At 47.6% G+C, this 15,279-nt stretch overlaps 1 protein-coding gene across 1 annotated transcript in view; it reads left to right on the top strand.

Annotated features, from left to right (window-relative positions):
- LOC138246593 (uncharacterized) overlaps nt 1-14,833 on the top strand; it is a 58,364-nt gene extending 43,531 nt beyond the window's left edge. The window contains exons 4-5 of the mRNA XM_069201290.1: nt 9,244-9,396; nt 14,412-14,833. Coding sequence (XP_069057391.1) covers nt 9,244-9,396; nt 14,412-14,557 — 299 coding nt within the window. The 3' untranslated portion in view covers nt 14,558-14,833. The remainder of the gene's footprint in view (nt 1-9,243; nt 9,397-14,411) is intronic.
- Nucleotides 14,834-15,279: the final 446 nt, after the last annotated feature.

The raw sequence follows: 15,279 nt of genomic DNA, 5'->3' as shown, positions 1-15,279 counted from the left end.
GTATTTTGAAATAAGTGCATTTATGTATTGGGAGCCAGTGGAGATACCTAGGGTGTTGTCTGATGTGCATTTTGTGTGGAAGGTTGAGGATGAGTCTGGCTGCTAAGTTCTGGACGCTTTGTATTCTTGTATTCTTCTGGTGAGTTGCTTGGCCGTCCCAGGGTAGAGGGTGTTCCCATAGCCTAACATGCTAGTGACTAAGATGTAAGTGACGGTTTTATGTCATGTCCAATTTGCTGTCGATGGTGAGTCTGAGGTTTCTAATGTAGGTGCCAGGTGTGGGTTCGGGTACAGCCACCCACCACTTGTAGTCCCATGGTGAGGTTATCTTGACAAGCATCACTACTTCTGCCTTGTCAGTGTTGAACGTGAGAGAGTTGACTTTCATACAGTTAGTGCCCTTGGTAATTTCAGGTGGTTAATGTGTTTCTTGGGTTGGGGTCTTCTCTTAGAGGAAGAGTATAAGTTGCATGTAATTGGCACAGGAGTAGATATTGATGATAAATAAATACACTCACAATGTAGCTACCGATATTGCAGCTTTCCCGTTATAAAGTTTTAATGAAGCAATATGTATATGTCAGTAGTTGTCACTTATATATAGAGGTGCGTTGGATCTCGAAAGTTAAAGTATAATCAATCCTTCCCTGGGTAAACTTCATAAGCCTTGATAAGCTAAAAATATAAAAAAGGAAGTTACTGCTCCAAAATGCCAGCTGAACAAATTGTAAAAAACATGATTAAATAATACCTTCCAAAATAAAGTAACCTTCGAAGTGTACTGTAGTGCCCTAGCAACCGATTTCGGCTGCACGAGGGAAGAAAACGATAAAATAACGTGCTACAAAGAAATGAAAGAAGGACTGCCACATGTTGTTAATCACAGTGGTGGAAACTGGCATGATTATAAACTGCTACACTAAGGCCCTCATTACAGCCCTGGCGGTCGGTGATAAAGTGGCAGTAATACCGCCAACAGACCGGTGGTAATTACCACGAACTATGACTATGGAGGAAAGAGCTCAGATAGACAGCCACTTTACCACACCAACCGCCAGGGCGGAAACAACAGCCACCACAGCGGTAGCCGCCTACAGCCAAGCCAAAGTCAATGTTCCGCCCCCATATTATGACATGCCAAGCTGCCACCTTTTCCGGGGCAGTACCAACGACATCAAAAGCCTGTTGGAAACACTGCACAGAAGTGAAAGGACTCATCATTGGAGACACAGGCAACAACAACGCCGCCATGGAGCCCGAGCTGCAAATATTTCTGATGATTGTTTACATCCTGCTCCACCACGAACACCAATGACGGCGAAGACAACCACGGTGAGTACAGCCGCCTAGCACACAAGGGAGGGGGGGAGGAAAAAAAGAGTGAAACAAACACAACACCCCCCCCCCAACATCATACACACAATCAGATGCAGTAAGAAAACATATTTACCCCGTACCCCTCAGGAGTAATGCAATGACAACACTAATAGATGAAAGTGAGTGTCATAATATAAATAGAGTAGAAATACGCACATCCAATCTAAAAGTCTATACTTTTATACAATTCAAGGGACACTGCCCAGTCCTCAATGTGCGTGGGCCACAGGGCCACATGACAAAGTCCAAGGCCCCACTTGTCTCCTGCACCAACACGGAGAGAACACTGCAGGGACATCAGTTGGAAAATAGGCAGGCACCTCAGGGGGACAGGGAATGGGGGGGCACCTCAGCCGGCAGATGGAACAACACCAATGGTCCTGGAGGGGGCACCATGCCCATTGCTCTGTCCTGGGGAGTGCAAGGCCACAGTCTTTCAAGTGGAAGACTTGCCCACATGCTCTGGAGGGGGCAACATGGCCATTGCTCTGTCCTGGGAGTGCAAGGCCACAGTCTCTCAAGTGGGTGTCTTGCCCACCGGTTCTGGAGGGGGCAACATGCCCTGTGCTTGATCCTGGGGAGTCGGGGTTGGTGGGTGTCTTATCCACTGGTTCTGGAGGGGGCATCGTGCCCTGTGATCTTCATCCTGGGGAGGATGGGGTGAGTGGGTGTCTTTCTTACCCACTGGTTCTGGAGGGGGCATCGTGCCCTGTGATCTTCATCCTTAGGAGGATGGGGTGAGTGGGTGCCATACTCACTGGTTCTGGAGAGGGCATCGTGCCCTGTGATGTAGATCTTGGGGAGGGCAAGGTCACAGTCTCTCAAGTGGATGTCATTCCCACAGGATTTGCAGGGGGCAGGCAGCACAACAGCCCATGGGGGCAGGCCTACAGTCAGTCCCAGCACCAGGCCCCTTGTCCTTTCTGCCTGCTAGTGCAGGCCCCTTGCCCTTCCTGACAGCAGCTGGGGATGGCTCTTTGCCCTTCCTGGCAGCAGCTGGGGATGGCTCCTTGCCCTTCATGACAGTACTTGGAGCAGGCACCCATTCCGTGAGGCATCCTGGTGCCCTGGATCCTTTCCCACCACAAGTGGTGTGGACACTACTGTGCCCGTGGACTGGGTGGCTGAGGTGCTTGCCTGAGTTTTAGCCACCCTGGCCAGATGTGAATGATGGTGGGGAGGGGTAGGGAAGAGGTGAATGTTGGGGAGGAAAAGCTGTTTACGGACATTGGGGTGGGGAGAGGGAGAAGGTATGGGAGTGGAGGAAGAGGGAGTGGTTGTAGGATGTGTCTTCCTGCTGTGTTTGGGTGCATGGGCTGGATGCTGTTGTGAGGTGGATGGCTGTTGGGTGTCTGAGTGCTTGCGTTTGTGTACCTTGGGAGGGGGAGACAGACACAGTGGGAGAGGACACAGGGGACGTGTGCATGGCTGTTGTGGTGGTGTCTGCAGGTGAGGTGTGTGTTCTGAGGGTGCTGGTGATGGCGGCAGTGGATGATGGTGTAGTGCATGCAGGTGTGAGTATAGACGCAACTGGGAGGGAGGTGGAGGAGGAGCACAGGGACACAGTGGAGGCAGTGGATATTGGTATGTCTGCATCTGGATGATGTTTGTGTGAGTGCCTGTGGGATGATGTGTGGTGCTCATGTTTGCCTGTGCCACTCTTGTGTGTTGTCTTGTGAGCATGATCATCTGCCTGTGTGCTGGGATAGGTTGGGGTTGAGGGAAATGAGATTGGGTAGAGGAAGTTGGAGGGGGGAGGGGGGAAACAGTGACAATGGTTGCTATCAGAGAGGAGGCCAGAGCCTGGATCAATCTCTGTTGGGCCGCTAAACCAGTGTGAATGCCCTCTAGAAATGCATTGATTTGTTGCATTTGGGCTGCCACCCCCTGGAAGGCACTCACAATGGTTGACTGTCCAACAGAGATGGATCTCAGGAGGTCAATAGCCTCCTCACTCAGGGCAGCAGGAGATGCCCACCCTCTTGGGTGAGCGGGCACAGGCAACTCGATGAGGGGCTGCTGGGAGGGCAGTGCTGGTACAGGGGGTGGCGGTTGTACCTGTAGCTGGGGTGGTCACAGAGGTGTCCGCCACCACCACCGTGGTGCTCCACTTGCCCTCCGTCCCACTGGTGCCCTCACCATTGGTGGACTCTGCCTCCTGGATCCTGTAGGATGCAGCTCCCTCCGTCATCGGTGCCTCTGCTCCTCCGCTAGATGATGCTAAGGACATAAGGACAGGATGACAAAAAAAAAGGGTGGGGAGAGACAAAGGATACACTTGGTCAGTAGCTGTACCAACACCACTGTTGGCGTACACAGCACCCTCACACACATGGAACAGGCCTATGCACTATGCAATGCACTACCAGTAACAATGCTAGTCATCAGGGCATGGGGAGGGACACATACCGCCAACTGCAGCATACCTGGGACCCACACAGCCCTGCCCAATAGTGGATGCCTACAAGCTAGGTAGGAGGACTATCACCTCAGAACCCTTGCCACCAGGGGACCTACTCTGCAATGTCAGGCCTGGCCTAGGGGCACACACAGACACACATCCCCCACCTGGATACCACCCCACCAGGCGTAAGTAGTAATGATGAGCACTGTACTCACCCCCTGGTGGCTGCTGTGATGCCCTCAAGCTCCCATTCAGCTCCGGATAGGCCACCGCCAGTATTCGAGCCATCAGAGGGGTCAGGGTTCGACGGGCACCCCTTCCTCATTGGGAGGTCATTCCCAGCTGGGCCTCCGCCGTCTTCCGTGCCCAGCGTCTCAGGTCCTCCCACCTTTTCTGAAAGTGGGTGCTCCACCTGCCTTAGACCCCCAGGGTCCGCACATTCTTGGCGATGCCACGCAATATACCCTTCTTTTGATGGGCACTGACCTGCAGAGGAAATGCACACAGGGAAAGGTATTAGTCTGACTGTCCTGCCTGTTACCCTCATGGCCCACCATACCCCTTCCAATCTCCATTTGCACAGACCAGGCCCAGCACACAAGCAGCACGCCGCCCAGGGGACATCCACCAACCACCCCTACATGAGGCCTTCACACACACCATTCCATGCAGTCATGCCCCATGCATAGTGCTCACAGTGTACTCACCTGTTGGTCTGGAGGCCCATACAGCAGTCCGTACTGGAGTAGGACCTCTGAGACTACTCTAAGCAGCATTCAGCACTTTACAAAAACTACAAACAAATACATACAATTTGATCTTTAGGTGTGACAAAGTTTTAACAGGTAACTCACAATGCCCTGTGAATTACAAGTTATTCCACCTCATGGAACCCTGATGTGATACAAATTTACAGCCTCTTCAGAGGTGAAATGTAAGCCCTCATTGGCAAAGTTTTGTGTCCCTGTGAAGTTAAGAAAGTCCCTCATCTGGCCAAGATGACCAAGATCCACTGCCTGGTCTCATTCTGGCCACTCACCTTTCAGTCCATTAGAAGTTGCCCGCTTCCCCAGGAGATATGTTAACATGTTCTTAATGCTCATGAATTATCTTGGACCACTTTTCAAATATGTAATTGTATATTTTAAGAAGCATTATTATCCCTCTTGCTTTACTCTCTGGATTCATACCAGAAATGAGTAAACAATTCATCCAAGTGACTTATTAAATGTATTCCCCAATATTCTCCAACATTTACTGTGCAGAGAAATCCAGTTACATTTGTGACCTTTGTGACCTTGTGTGAGAGGTAGAAATGTAACCTAGCACTCCAGCTATCAGGCCATCTATGAGTGTCAGGTGTGGGTGCCTGGAATTCAGACAAAGGAAACGTGTGTCTCCTGTCTGGACTGTTCCTTTGCTTCATGTGTTCTTCACAAGGCCAGGTCTCAAACAGGCAAAGAAAATGTGAACTAGGTTCACACTTAAGGTCAAAGGGGAATGCATACAGATCACCACCTACCACACCTATAAAACCACCCATAACTGAAAACAATGAGACTGGTGAGATGCAAATTTATGCAAACACTTTCCCATAAAAATTATGTTTGTGAAGTTGCTCCTTCGCAATGCATCTGATTTTCCCTAAACATGGCCAAGCAAGACGACTTGATTTCCCATCATTTATCTGTACACTGCCCAGTGACCCCTACACTCCTGCCCCACATAACACCTAATAAATGGCGGCTGCAGGGGGGACACATAACAGACACACGCTGAAAGTACACCAAAGGCAATCCCATCTGTCCCCTCTACACCTGGACTGCGCTCAACACCAGGAACCCTGGTCCTCCCCCACTCACCAAATAATGCAGTTTTCCACATATTTAGGCCCTCATTATGACATTGGCAGTAAATCCCACTTACTACCACGCTGACTGCCGCCAGATCTGTGACTGGGGGTGAATGTTTGATTGGTTCTGCATTCTGTCCATCCAGCTACGCTATCCCACAGCGTTTGTGTTTTGCTTTGCCGCCAACATACCGCCACCGCCGCAGATATCCATTCACCATATTATTACACACACACACCAATCCGTCACTATTCAGCCACGGACATAAATCCACCAAACTAAAGGTCATTGATGAACTGGCGGTATCAAAACCCACACCTTTACGCCAACAGAATGTCGCCCACCACATTATGACCCACGAATCCCCACAGTGGAATTTCAACAGCGGTAAACCATTGGCGGTACATACCGTTGTATTCAAAACACACACACTCAAACAAAACAACACCACATTGGACAATTCAAACAACACAAACCTGACACCCATACACACACTACACCCACACACCCACACCACCATAAAATACACACCCACATTACCCACAATCCTTTAAGACTACAAACCATTGGCACGAGAAAGACACCACGACCACAGACAAGACCCGACCCACACACCACCATCACCTATACACCACCTACGCACCCCACATCAAACACCATCACCCACACCAATCACATAACACCCATGGCACCACAATGACACCCCAGATTCTCTGAGGAGGAGCTAAGGGTCATGGTGGAGGAAATCATCCGGGTAGAGCCACAGCTATTTGGAGCATGGGTGCAGCAAATATCCATTGCTAGGAAGATGGAGGATTGTGGATCGGGTCAACGCCGTGGGACATCACCCAAGAACCAGGGATGACATCAGGAAGAGGTGGAATGACCTACGGGGGAAGGTACATTCCATTGCAGCAAGACACCAACTCGCTGTACAGAGGACTGGCGGTGGATTCCCACCTGCTTCCCCACAACTAACAACATGGGAGGAGCAAGTCTTGGCAATCATGCATCCTGAGGGCCTGGCAGGAGTAGCAGGAGGACTGGAGTCTGGTAAGTCAACTCTCTATTTCTACTACCCCTCTACCTGCATGCCATCACATAACCCCACCCTCACCCTCACTCCCATCACATCACCAAATCCCCCACCCCCCACCATCACATCTCACTCATCCCAATGCCAAGCCCTGTATGACATACCAATGCATGGACACCACTCACAGACCTGCATTGACAACTATCACTAAAGCATGGACACTAGAGAGAATCAGCTATCCCACCATATACCAACTTACACAAGTGAAAGCTGCCAGGGCAAATACAACCAAAGAGGGCAACCCACCCATGCACCATATGTCACACACGGGAACAATAACACTGCATTTACATTCCCACAGGTATCCCAGCCAATGTCAGTGGAGAAGGGGTTCCAGCAACTTCCAGTCCCCCCACAGAAGAGGCCCACATTGATGACAGCAACTCTTGTCGCCTGGATCTGGATGACCAACCTGGCCCATCAAGGACCTCTGGAGAGTGGGTTACCCAGCCACAGTCACTCAGGAAACACCACCACAGCACCCACCCAGCGTACCCACCTCCCTGTCCCCAGGACATGTCAATCAGCAGTGTGTCCACCACTACAGGGACCCCAAGGCACACCTCACTCCCAAGACAATCAGTCAGTGGCAGTGGGCACACAGGGGACAGAGGCACAGGACAACAGGGAAACTGGGAGGAGTGCTGTGCGCCAGGGGGAGGACAGGCCCAGGGAACCGACTCTCCAGGAGGCACTCACCGAGATCCTGGGAACATACCAACATTCCCTGGATACCCTGGGCCAAATCCTGGCCAGCGTGCAGGAGAACAGGCGGCTGCAGGAGGGATAGTACGCAGTACGAGGGGATCAGGGAGGACTTGCACGCCATCTACACTACCCTGGTCTCCATAGCAGGGGTGCTGGCAGATATGGCCAACATTATGAGGGAGGCAGTCCCACAACAGCAGGCCCCTGCCAATAGCCAGAATACTGAAGGGCCCTCCACCTCTGCTGCTGCTAGTGGACAGGAGGCCCCGCCACAGTACCAACAGGCCACCAGCACCCCTCCCCCTTCAGAAGGTAAACCACCCCGCAAACGTTCCTTGCGATCCAGGCAGAAGCCAGAGACTATTGCCAAGACCCCTGCCAGGAAATAAGACTCTCCTGTAATGAGAAGAAATATCTTTATTTTTCCTAATCTTTCCTCTTTCTATGCACTGCATTTTACAGCATACATAGAAAGAGGAAAAAGCCTCAGGGGATTTTTTGTGTGCAGGAAGGTACCCCGTCCTGTACAAAAACAGTCCTGCATGCAACACAGGCAAACTTGCACCATGGTACGAAGGTGGATGCATTGGCACTAGGCAGCCCATTGTGCACCAGCACAGGGGAAATGTCTGAAATGTGTTGAATTGTCTTAAATTCAGTACATTCCTGCCTTGTCCCAGGGATGCACTGCAGCTCAGCAAGCTCACTTTCTGTGTTGTGCCACAGTTTCATAAATATGCCCCAGTGGTAGGGGAGGGGATACAAGAAGTAGGATAAACACAGTAGCACTTCATATGATCAGGGCAGTACATAGTTGGGATGAAAATTAGGTTATAAAAATAAGTTAAGCCACTTCATAACTTTAGAGAGTTATCCAACGGTTGAAGAGAAGAGTTTTGGGGAGTTTTTGAATTTCCGGAAATTATTCATATTCAGCTGTGAAGGTAGACTATTTTCATAGAAAGTTTTTTACATGGATGCCACACTTCTTGTATATGGATTGGCCCATGATTCAGGTGGGCAGATCTTAGGTTTCTTGTAGGTTGACAGAGTAAACAACTTGGTGAGAAAGCTTGGACTAAAACCGTGTCAAGATTTGTGGGTGAGGTAGACAATTTTTATTCTGGGATCTGTCTTCTATCGGTAGCCAATAAAGGGGTGTAAGTTTAGTTGAGATGTGATCTTGTTATGTTGGGACAAATATCCATCAAGCAGCATGATTTTGAACTCTGTATTTTATAGAGCTATTTCTTGTAAAGTAATGTATAGATGTCAATGCAGTTGTCCAGCTGTGACATTACCTCTGTAAGAACTAGTGAGATTTTCTGGGGGAGCTGGAGGGGAGGTGAGATTCCTTATAAGAAGATGTGGTTGATGGAAGTTTGATTTAAAAACTACATTTATATGGGGTTGGAATGACAACTTGCTGATGAACCTTATCCCCAAATTACAGGTTTGTCTACAGGCTGTTGAGGAGTGGATAGTGACTTTGGTCTGTTCTTTTGAAGAAGTGAGGGGTTAACTTTGCGTGAAGATGGTTCTGCAATACTTATTTGTTTTTTGCACCAGGAGGAAGTGCTTCCTATGGGCATTTGAGATGATTTATCTCTCCTTCTCTGGCAGAATCAATCTTTCTACCACATTCTTCGTCTCTTTCTTTATTTCTCTTTCTTATTGCCCCTCACTTTCTCCCACCCTCTCTCTTGTTTTCAATCTGCTTATATTGACCTTATTCTCTTTCTTTTTGCTTTCCATCTACATATCCATGTCTGGTTAATTTTCTTCCTTTTTGTGCATGGCTTCAGGGCAAGAAGAAGATGTCCCTTCCAATAGCTATCAATGCCCAGTGTGCTACCATGAGAATTCCACCGAGCCCTGCGATGCTGGCGTCAACATGATGAACTGCACAGAGAACGAGTTTGAATGTGTTACTTTCATTGGAACACTAAAACGAGGAGGTAATCCTTCCTAAATATGACTCAAAAGAGGGCAAAGACATGGATGGAGAGCTTGTTTCTTTTAGTATGTTTATGTGTTGTTATTTGTCAAAGCATTAGAAGAAAGTTAAGCAATCACAGAGGAGTACAAGCCTGTAAGAAACTGGGTTTTTGGTTGAGAGGGGTGGAGGCCCTGTTCAAATATTAAACACAAACCTTTTCAGGGTGAACCACAAAAATCACAAAATAAACCTGTGCTTAACCCTGTTGGCACAAAAGCAGTCAGTCTTAACTTAGAGGCAATGTGTAAAGTATTTATGCAGCACTGAATTACAAATAAAGGGGGATTACAACACAAGAGAAACCCCCCACCAATTTCGAAACACAGAGTAAATTTTAGTGAATAAAATAACATAAAAATGACAAAAATCCATCACTGGAACTAACGTTATGAATTTTTTAAATTTCAGGTACAAATTCACAAAATTCCTAGTGTGGTTATCTTGTTGCACACAAAAGAGTAAGGTCACAAGTTTAGGTCAGCCACGATGGAGCACAAGTTTTATACAGGAACCAAGTTCATACCTTCCCGAGTCCAATTTCATACAAGAGACTGCAGGTGGAGATTTACATTGGCAGAGGACACGAGGAGAGTGTTGTTTGCACAAGGAGCAGGTTTTTGCTGGATCTTTGCATTGGCAGTTGACGTGGAGTCTTTCCATTGAAGCTCAGTCTTGGAACTGATGCAAAGAGCAGTTCATCCTTGGAGATTCTCAGGCAGTTGTTGTTTGGCATGATGAGACGAATCAGTGGTCGCATGGCGCCCAAAATGTCTGGGTTTTCAACATTATTTCAGGATGTGTGCACTTTGAAAATAACCAAGGGTCCAGGACAGAGGGCGCCTATTGAGGATCAGGACATGCTGTAGTAGAGGTCAGCTACAGGGCTCAGACGGGACCAGGTTGGTGCTAGCCAGCTGGGCAGTTTCCATAACCTTTCCTGGGTTTCGCTCTAGCTGTCAATGGTTGGAAAGAGTAGGCGGTCCTAGGTGTTAGGTGCATTTGTCAGTGGCAGGGCAGGAAACCCTAAGAAATAACGAATAATGTGGACATAGTCCAGAGGCTAACCTCTGAAGTACAGGAAGGATGAGTACATACCCTGAGGACATCCTGCTCAGAAGAGTATTACTGTACCCCATACCCAAGGCTTATTTGATTTTCACCATTATAAGGGTATCTCTTCCATTGATTAACACCAGGTTATATTATTAAACTTAATAAGTGATAGTTTCATTTTGGTAACAGGTAGAGAAATGCTTATTCCACTCAAATGAACTATACCTTAATATCCTCCTTAATAGTAAAGTTAGATTTTAAGTTACTATTTCGAAAGTGGGATTTCTCTGCCTACCATAAGTGTGCCTTTTTGCCAGTGTCTGGGGTCACAGGATTTTGAATGCTTTCCTGTGGTGTTTTGTGTATTCCTTCCAGGCAGTGATGCTCATTGAAGACATTTGTATTCATGTCGTTCTAAATTGCATGTTCCTTATGTGAGGAACCCAATGTTACCTACGCTGTTGTAAATTGTATTGAATGGTACTATCAGGAGGATTGCCCTCTGTTCATTGCTTCGTTGATCCCTGGCTAAATCTGAGCTACACATGTACGTATGCATACATACTTAGATACAAGTATACATTATTATATGGGCAGAAAAAAGAAAGCCACTCATTAAAGTCATTATAGTGTCAGATAGTGACAGCCCTCGTAACACACAATCCCAATAACAAAATAAATGGACCCAATGTCTTCATTTATTCAGGCCACAAGTAATACACCAACGTCCCAGCTTCCATAGATCACCCACGCTTAGCATTCAGGCAAAGATATCATTCCTGGCATTATTGCCCCTTATCACAAACATCCTTCAATCACTCAATCAATCCGTTTTTGTATAGTGCAACTACTCACCCGTGAGGGTCTCAAGGTTCTGGTGGTGTGTCTGGGCCTCATTTGAAGAGCCATGTTTTGAGGTTCTTCCTGAAGATAGTGAGAGCTAGGCTTGTCTGAGGTGAGTGGGCAGGTTGTTCCAGCTCTTAGCTGTGAGCAATGCGAAAGATCTTCCTCCGGTGGTGGCTTTCCAGATGCTTAAGATGGTAGCTAGCACCTGCTAGGCGGAGCGAGGGGTCTGGCGGAGTTACGGAAGTAGATGCAATGGTTCAGTTAGGCCAGTCCGATGTTTTGCAAGGCCTTGTAGGGGTGGGTGAGTAGTTTGAAGTTGATTCGCTTCTCTACTGGGATCCAATTGAGGGTCCTCAGGTTTTGAGAGATGTGTTCTTGGCGAGGGAAGTTCAGGACAAGTCTTGCAGCAGCATTTTGGATGAGTTGTAGTTTCCTGATGTTCTTTGTTGTGGTGCCAGCGTAGGATGCATTGTTATAGTCAAGCTTGCTAGCCCCTCAAATGAAATTCTCAACTTTATTATATACTCTTGTGGAGCTGGCATCACTGCTGTCATCTTCTGTCTTTGTGGTGTCTTGCTGTTGTGTTTCTTTTTCCTGTGTAATGGATGGTCAAGCTCAGTTCAAAACAAAAGTTAAGCATGGCCCATCAATGCTATATTTCTCACATTGCTTACTGTATGCTTCTTCACAGGAGTTGTTACAGAGCTGGTGGCAAAAAGCCTGGGGAAAATCTATATTATATATGGCTATACAAAATCTCTAAATTTATTTCTAAAAACATCTATCACCTCTCTGCAAGGTCGAGTACATTTTTCAGTCAATCTTCTGTGTGGCAGCAGTAAAATTAAAGGCTTAAGGAGCATTCCACAGCCTATCTGTTCAAGTTAGAATCTAAAGGCCAGATTTAAGAAAAGTGCCACTGCACCAAGTGTAGTGCCACTTTTCTTGCACCTTTTAGCACCCCCCTAACGCCACCATGTGTGCACTGTATCTAAGATACAGTGCACATTGGTGGTAATTAGGGGACTAGAATCAAAATCTTTCATCCTAGTTCGGAGCTTTGCAGGATTATCATAAAAAATGTTGACCCTAATCCAGCAAAGCACATAGGGACCCATTGTAACTAATGGTGTGCCTCCTTTTAATGCCTGCTCTGAGAAGGTGTTAAAAGTGATGAAAAAAATAATGCAAAGAAATCTCTTAAATTTCTTTGCACCATTTTCGGCCCCCCTAATGGGCAAATGCCCTCTTTGTATACATTATGCCTGGCAGAGGCATAGTGTAGCGTGAAGGGTTACAAAGTGGCACAATACATGCATTGTTCCACTTTGTAAATATAGTGCAGGGAAAAGGCCACCTTAGCATCCAAAAAATGAAGCTAAGGCAGCACTAAAGTGGCGCTAGGCCCTCTTAAATCAGGAGCTAAACGTCAGGCGTTTTCAACACAGTGCATGACTAACGCCTTATGTGGCTTCCCAACTACTTCCCACCACCAGTTGAAATCACAAAATTGCATCATGATAATGCCAAAAGAAAACAACTGTCAGTTGAAAGACACTAAGGCCCTCATTATGATGTCAGCGGGGTAACTCGCCGAGATCTGCACTGACGGTCGGCAGAAGACCGCCAGCATGAACAACCCCCCGCCGGCCACATTTCCGCCTACCGGCCCAGCTGGAAAAAGGGCCTGAACATTGACACCAGCGCCAATGTGGCAGTGCGGCGGGTGCAGCGGCACCTGTCACACATTTCACTGCCCGTAATTCGGGCAGTAAAATGCGCAATGGGGCTGTGCATGGGGCCACTACACTGCCCATGCCAAGTGCATGGGCAGTGCAGGGGCCTCCAGGGGGTGCCCGAGTCACTCATTCTGCCAGCCTTTCCCTGGCGGTGTAAACCACCAGGAAAAGGCGGGCGGAATACGACTCATTATCCAGAAGGCAGTGCTGCTTGCAGCGCTGTCCTGGTGGATCTGAAACGCCGCCACCGCCAGGCTGCCAGGTGGCGGGAGCCTGGGAGTGGCAGCGTTTCCACCGTGGCGTTTCAGCCACGTTCAGAATATGGCAGTCTGGACCACCATGCCGTTGGCGGTAATGGCTGACACCGCCGATGTGCCGGTCCAGTCCGCCATTTTCATAATGAGGGCCTAAGTCTCTGATTCATGCCAAAGTGGTGCAGTGCAGTGCTGCACCAAAAATAGAAGCGTTGCACTACTCTTGAAATGCAGGTATGAGCCGTATTTACAGGAATACGGCGCACCCCTGAGTTTCCCCCTGCGTCAGCGCCTAATTAAGCTGCCTGCACAAATGCAGGCATCCTTGCACCATAGTGTAAGGGTGTCTGCGTTGAGGGGATAGATTGTTTATGTGCAGGAAGGGATCGCTTCCTGCACATAAATAATCTGTAATGGCGATTTGGCACTTCCATGTGTGCTGCAAAATGCAGCACGCATAGAAGTACCAAAGTGCCATTATAGATTGTTTATGTGCAGGAAAGAAAACCTTCCGTCACATAATCAATCATCCATGGCATTTTGCTTCTTCTATGTGTGCTGTAGAATGCAGCACACATAGAGAAAGCAAAATAAAAGGGAGAATAAAAGCATTCTTCCTTGTTTTGCCATGCTAACGGCACCCCTGGGGTGGCATTAGTTTCTGGCGCTGTCACAGATTTATGATTTCTCATAAATGTGGGGCAACGTCAAAAGCAATGGGTGTTGCAGTAGAAAGCCCACTATAACACCCATTGTATGCCCCTCTGATGCAGAAAACTGCATCGGAGGGGCCCATGTATACAAGGAGGCGTAACACCACGGAAAGAGGCATTACACCTCCTTGTAAATATGGAGCACTGGTTAGCGCTACCAGAACATCACGAAAAGTGATGCTCAGGTGGCGCTAGGGACTCCTAAATCTGCCCCTAAGTTTAAGTGGTAAATCAGGTCTCCCAGAGGCTAGCGGAGTTATTCCATGCTGCCTCTAAAAGATTTGATCTCAGTCAATGTCTACAAGAGATGTGTCATTTGAAGTAATGAAGCCACCAGTCTAAGCTGACAACCATGTATTTTTTCCACAGATGATTCAGTTCGCCAGCTATCCTTCAGAGGCTGCATCATCAAGGATGGATGTAAGAGTGGGTTTGCCGGCTTGTATGGAACGACTAATGTCGGTAATTACACTTTGACCTGCAAAGATGCCAAGAAGGTGGAGATTTCCATCTAATTGCAGAGTCCATGCTATGTCACACTGACACGCACAATCCTATAATTGATCCATCCCTAAAATGGGTGCTAAGCCCATGTTTCTGGGAGTGCCTGATGTTTGAGAAGCTTGGTATGATCCAATCAGATTCCCCATCTTTCAGACTTACTCTTTAAAAAGCGCACCAAGCATGGGTACCTACGGCTGATGAAATGCAAACTTTCATACAATGCATTTTTTGTGGCAGAATCATATTCTTTGTCCTTAGAGACAATAAAAATATCACAATTGTGTTGAGTTTGTTGCAAGAGTAATTTCTTTTGTATACAATTGTTCATGGGTGCATCACACTGGCAACGGTGCTTCTGTTATCAGTGAAAGCAAAAGCAACAGAGCATTATCATTCTCACTTTTAAAAAATCAACAAAACAAAAATACTTATACAAAATATTTATGTTTGCCCCAAGTGACATACTGCTTCAAGGTGCGTTTACAGGTGAGGGATTGGTCATTTGAAGATATGCTCCTTCAGAACTATTAATCAGGGCTTTTCCACCTTCACTTACACAAGCTGCAAGTGACAGGCATAGAAACAAATCATCCCCCTTACTGTTTTTTGCTGAGGAGTGGGGTGTAGTCTCTGTGTGGTTAACAAATGACATAGAGGCAGTGACGTAACAAATGCCCATGCAGCCCCAGCAGTGCAAGCGGGGCAAGCTCCAGGGGCCCCTTCAGCCCCGGCT

Source organism: Pleurodeles waltl, chromosome 7 (genome assembly GCF_031143425.1).
Source record: "Pleurodeles waltl isolate 20211129_DDA chromosome 7, aPleWal1.hap1.20221129, whole genome shotgun sequence".
NCBI classification, from domain to species: domain Eukaryota; kingdom Metazoa; phylum Chordata; class Amphibia; order Caudata; family Salamandridae; genus Pleurodeles; species Pleurodeles waltl.
Note: the sequence above shows the minus strand (reverse complement) of the source record. Positions and strands in the feature narration are given on the sequence as shown.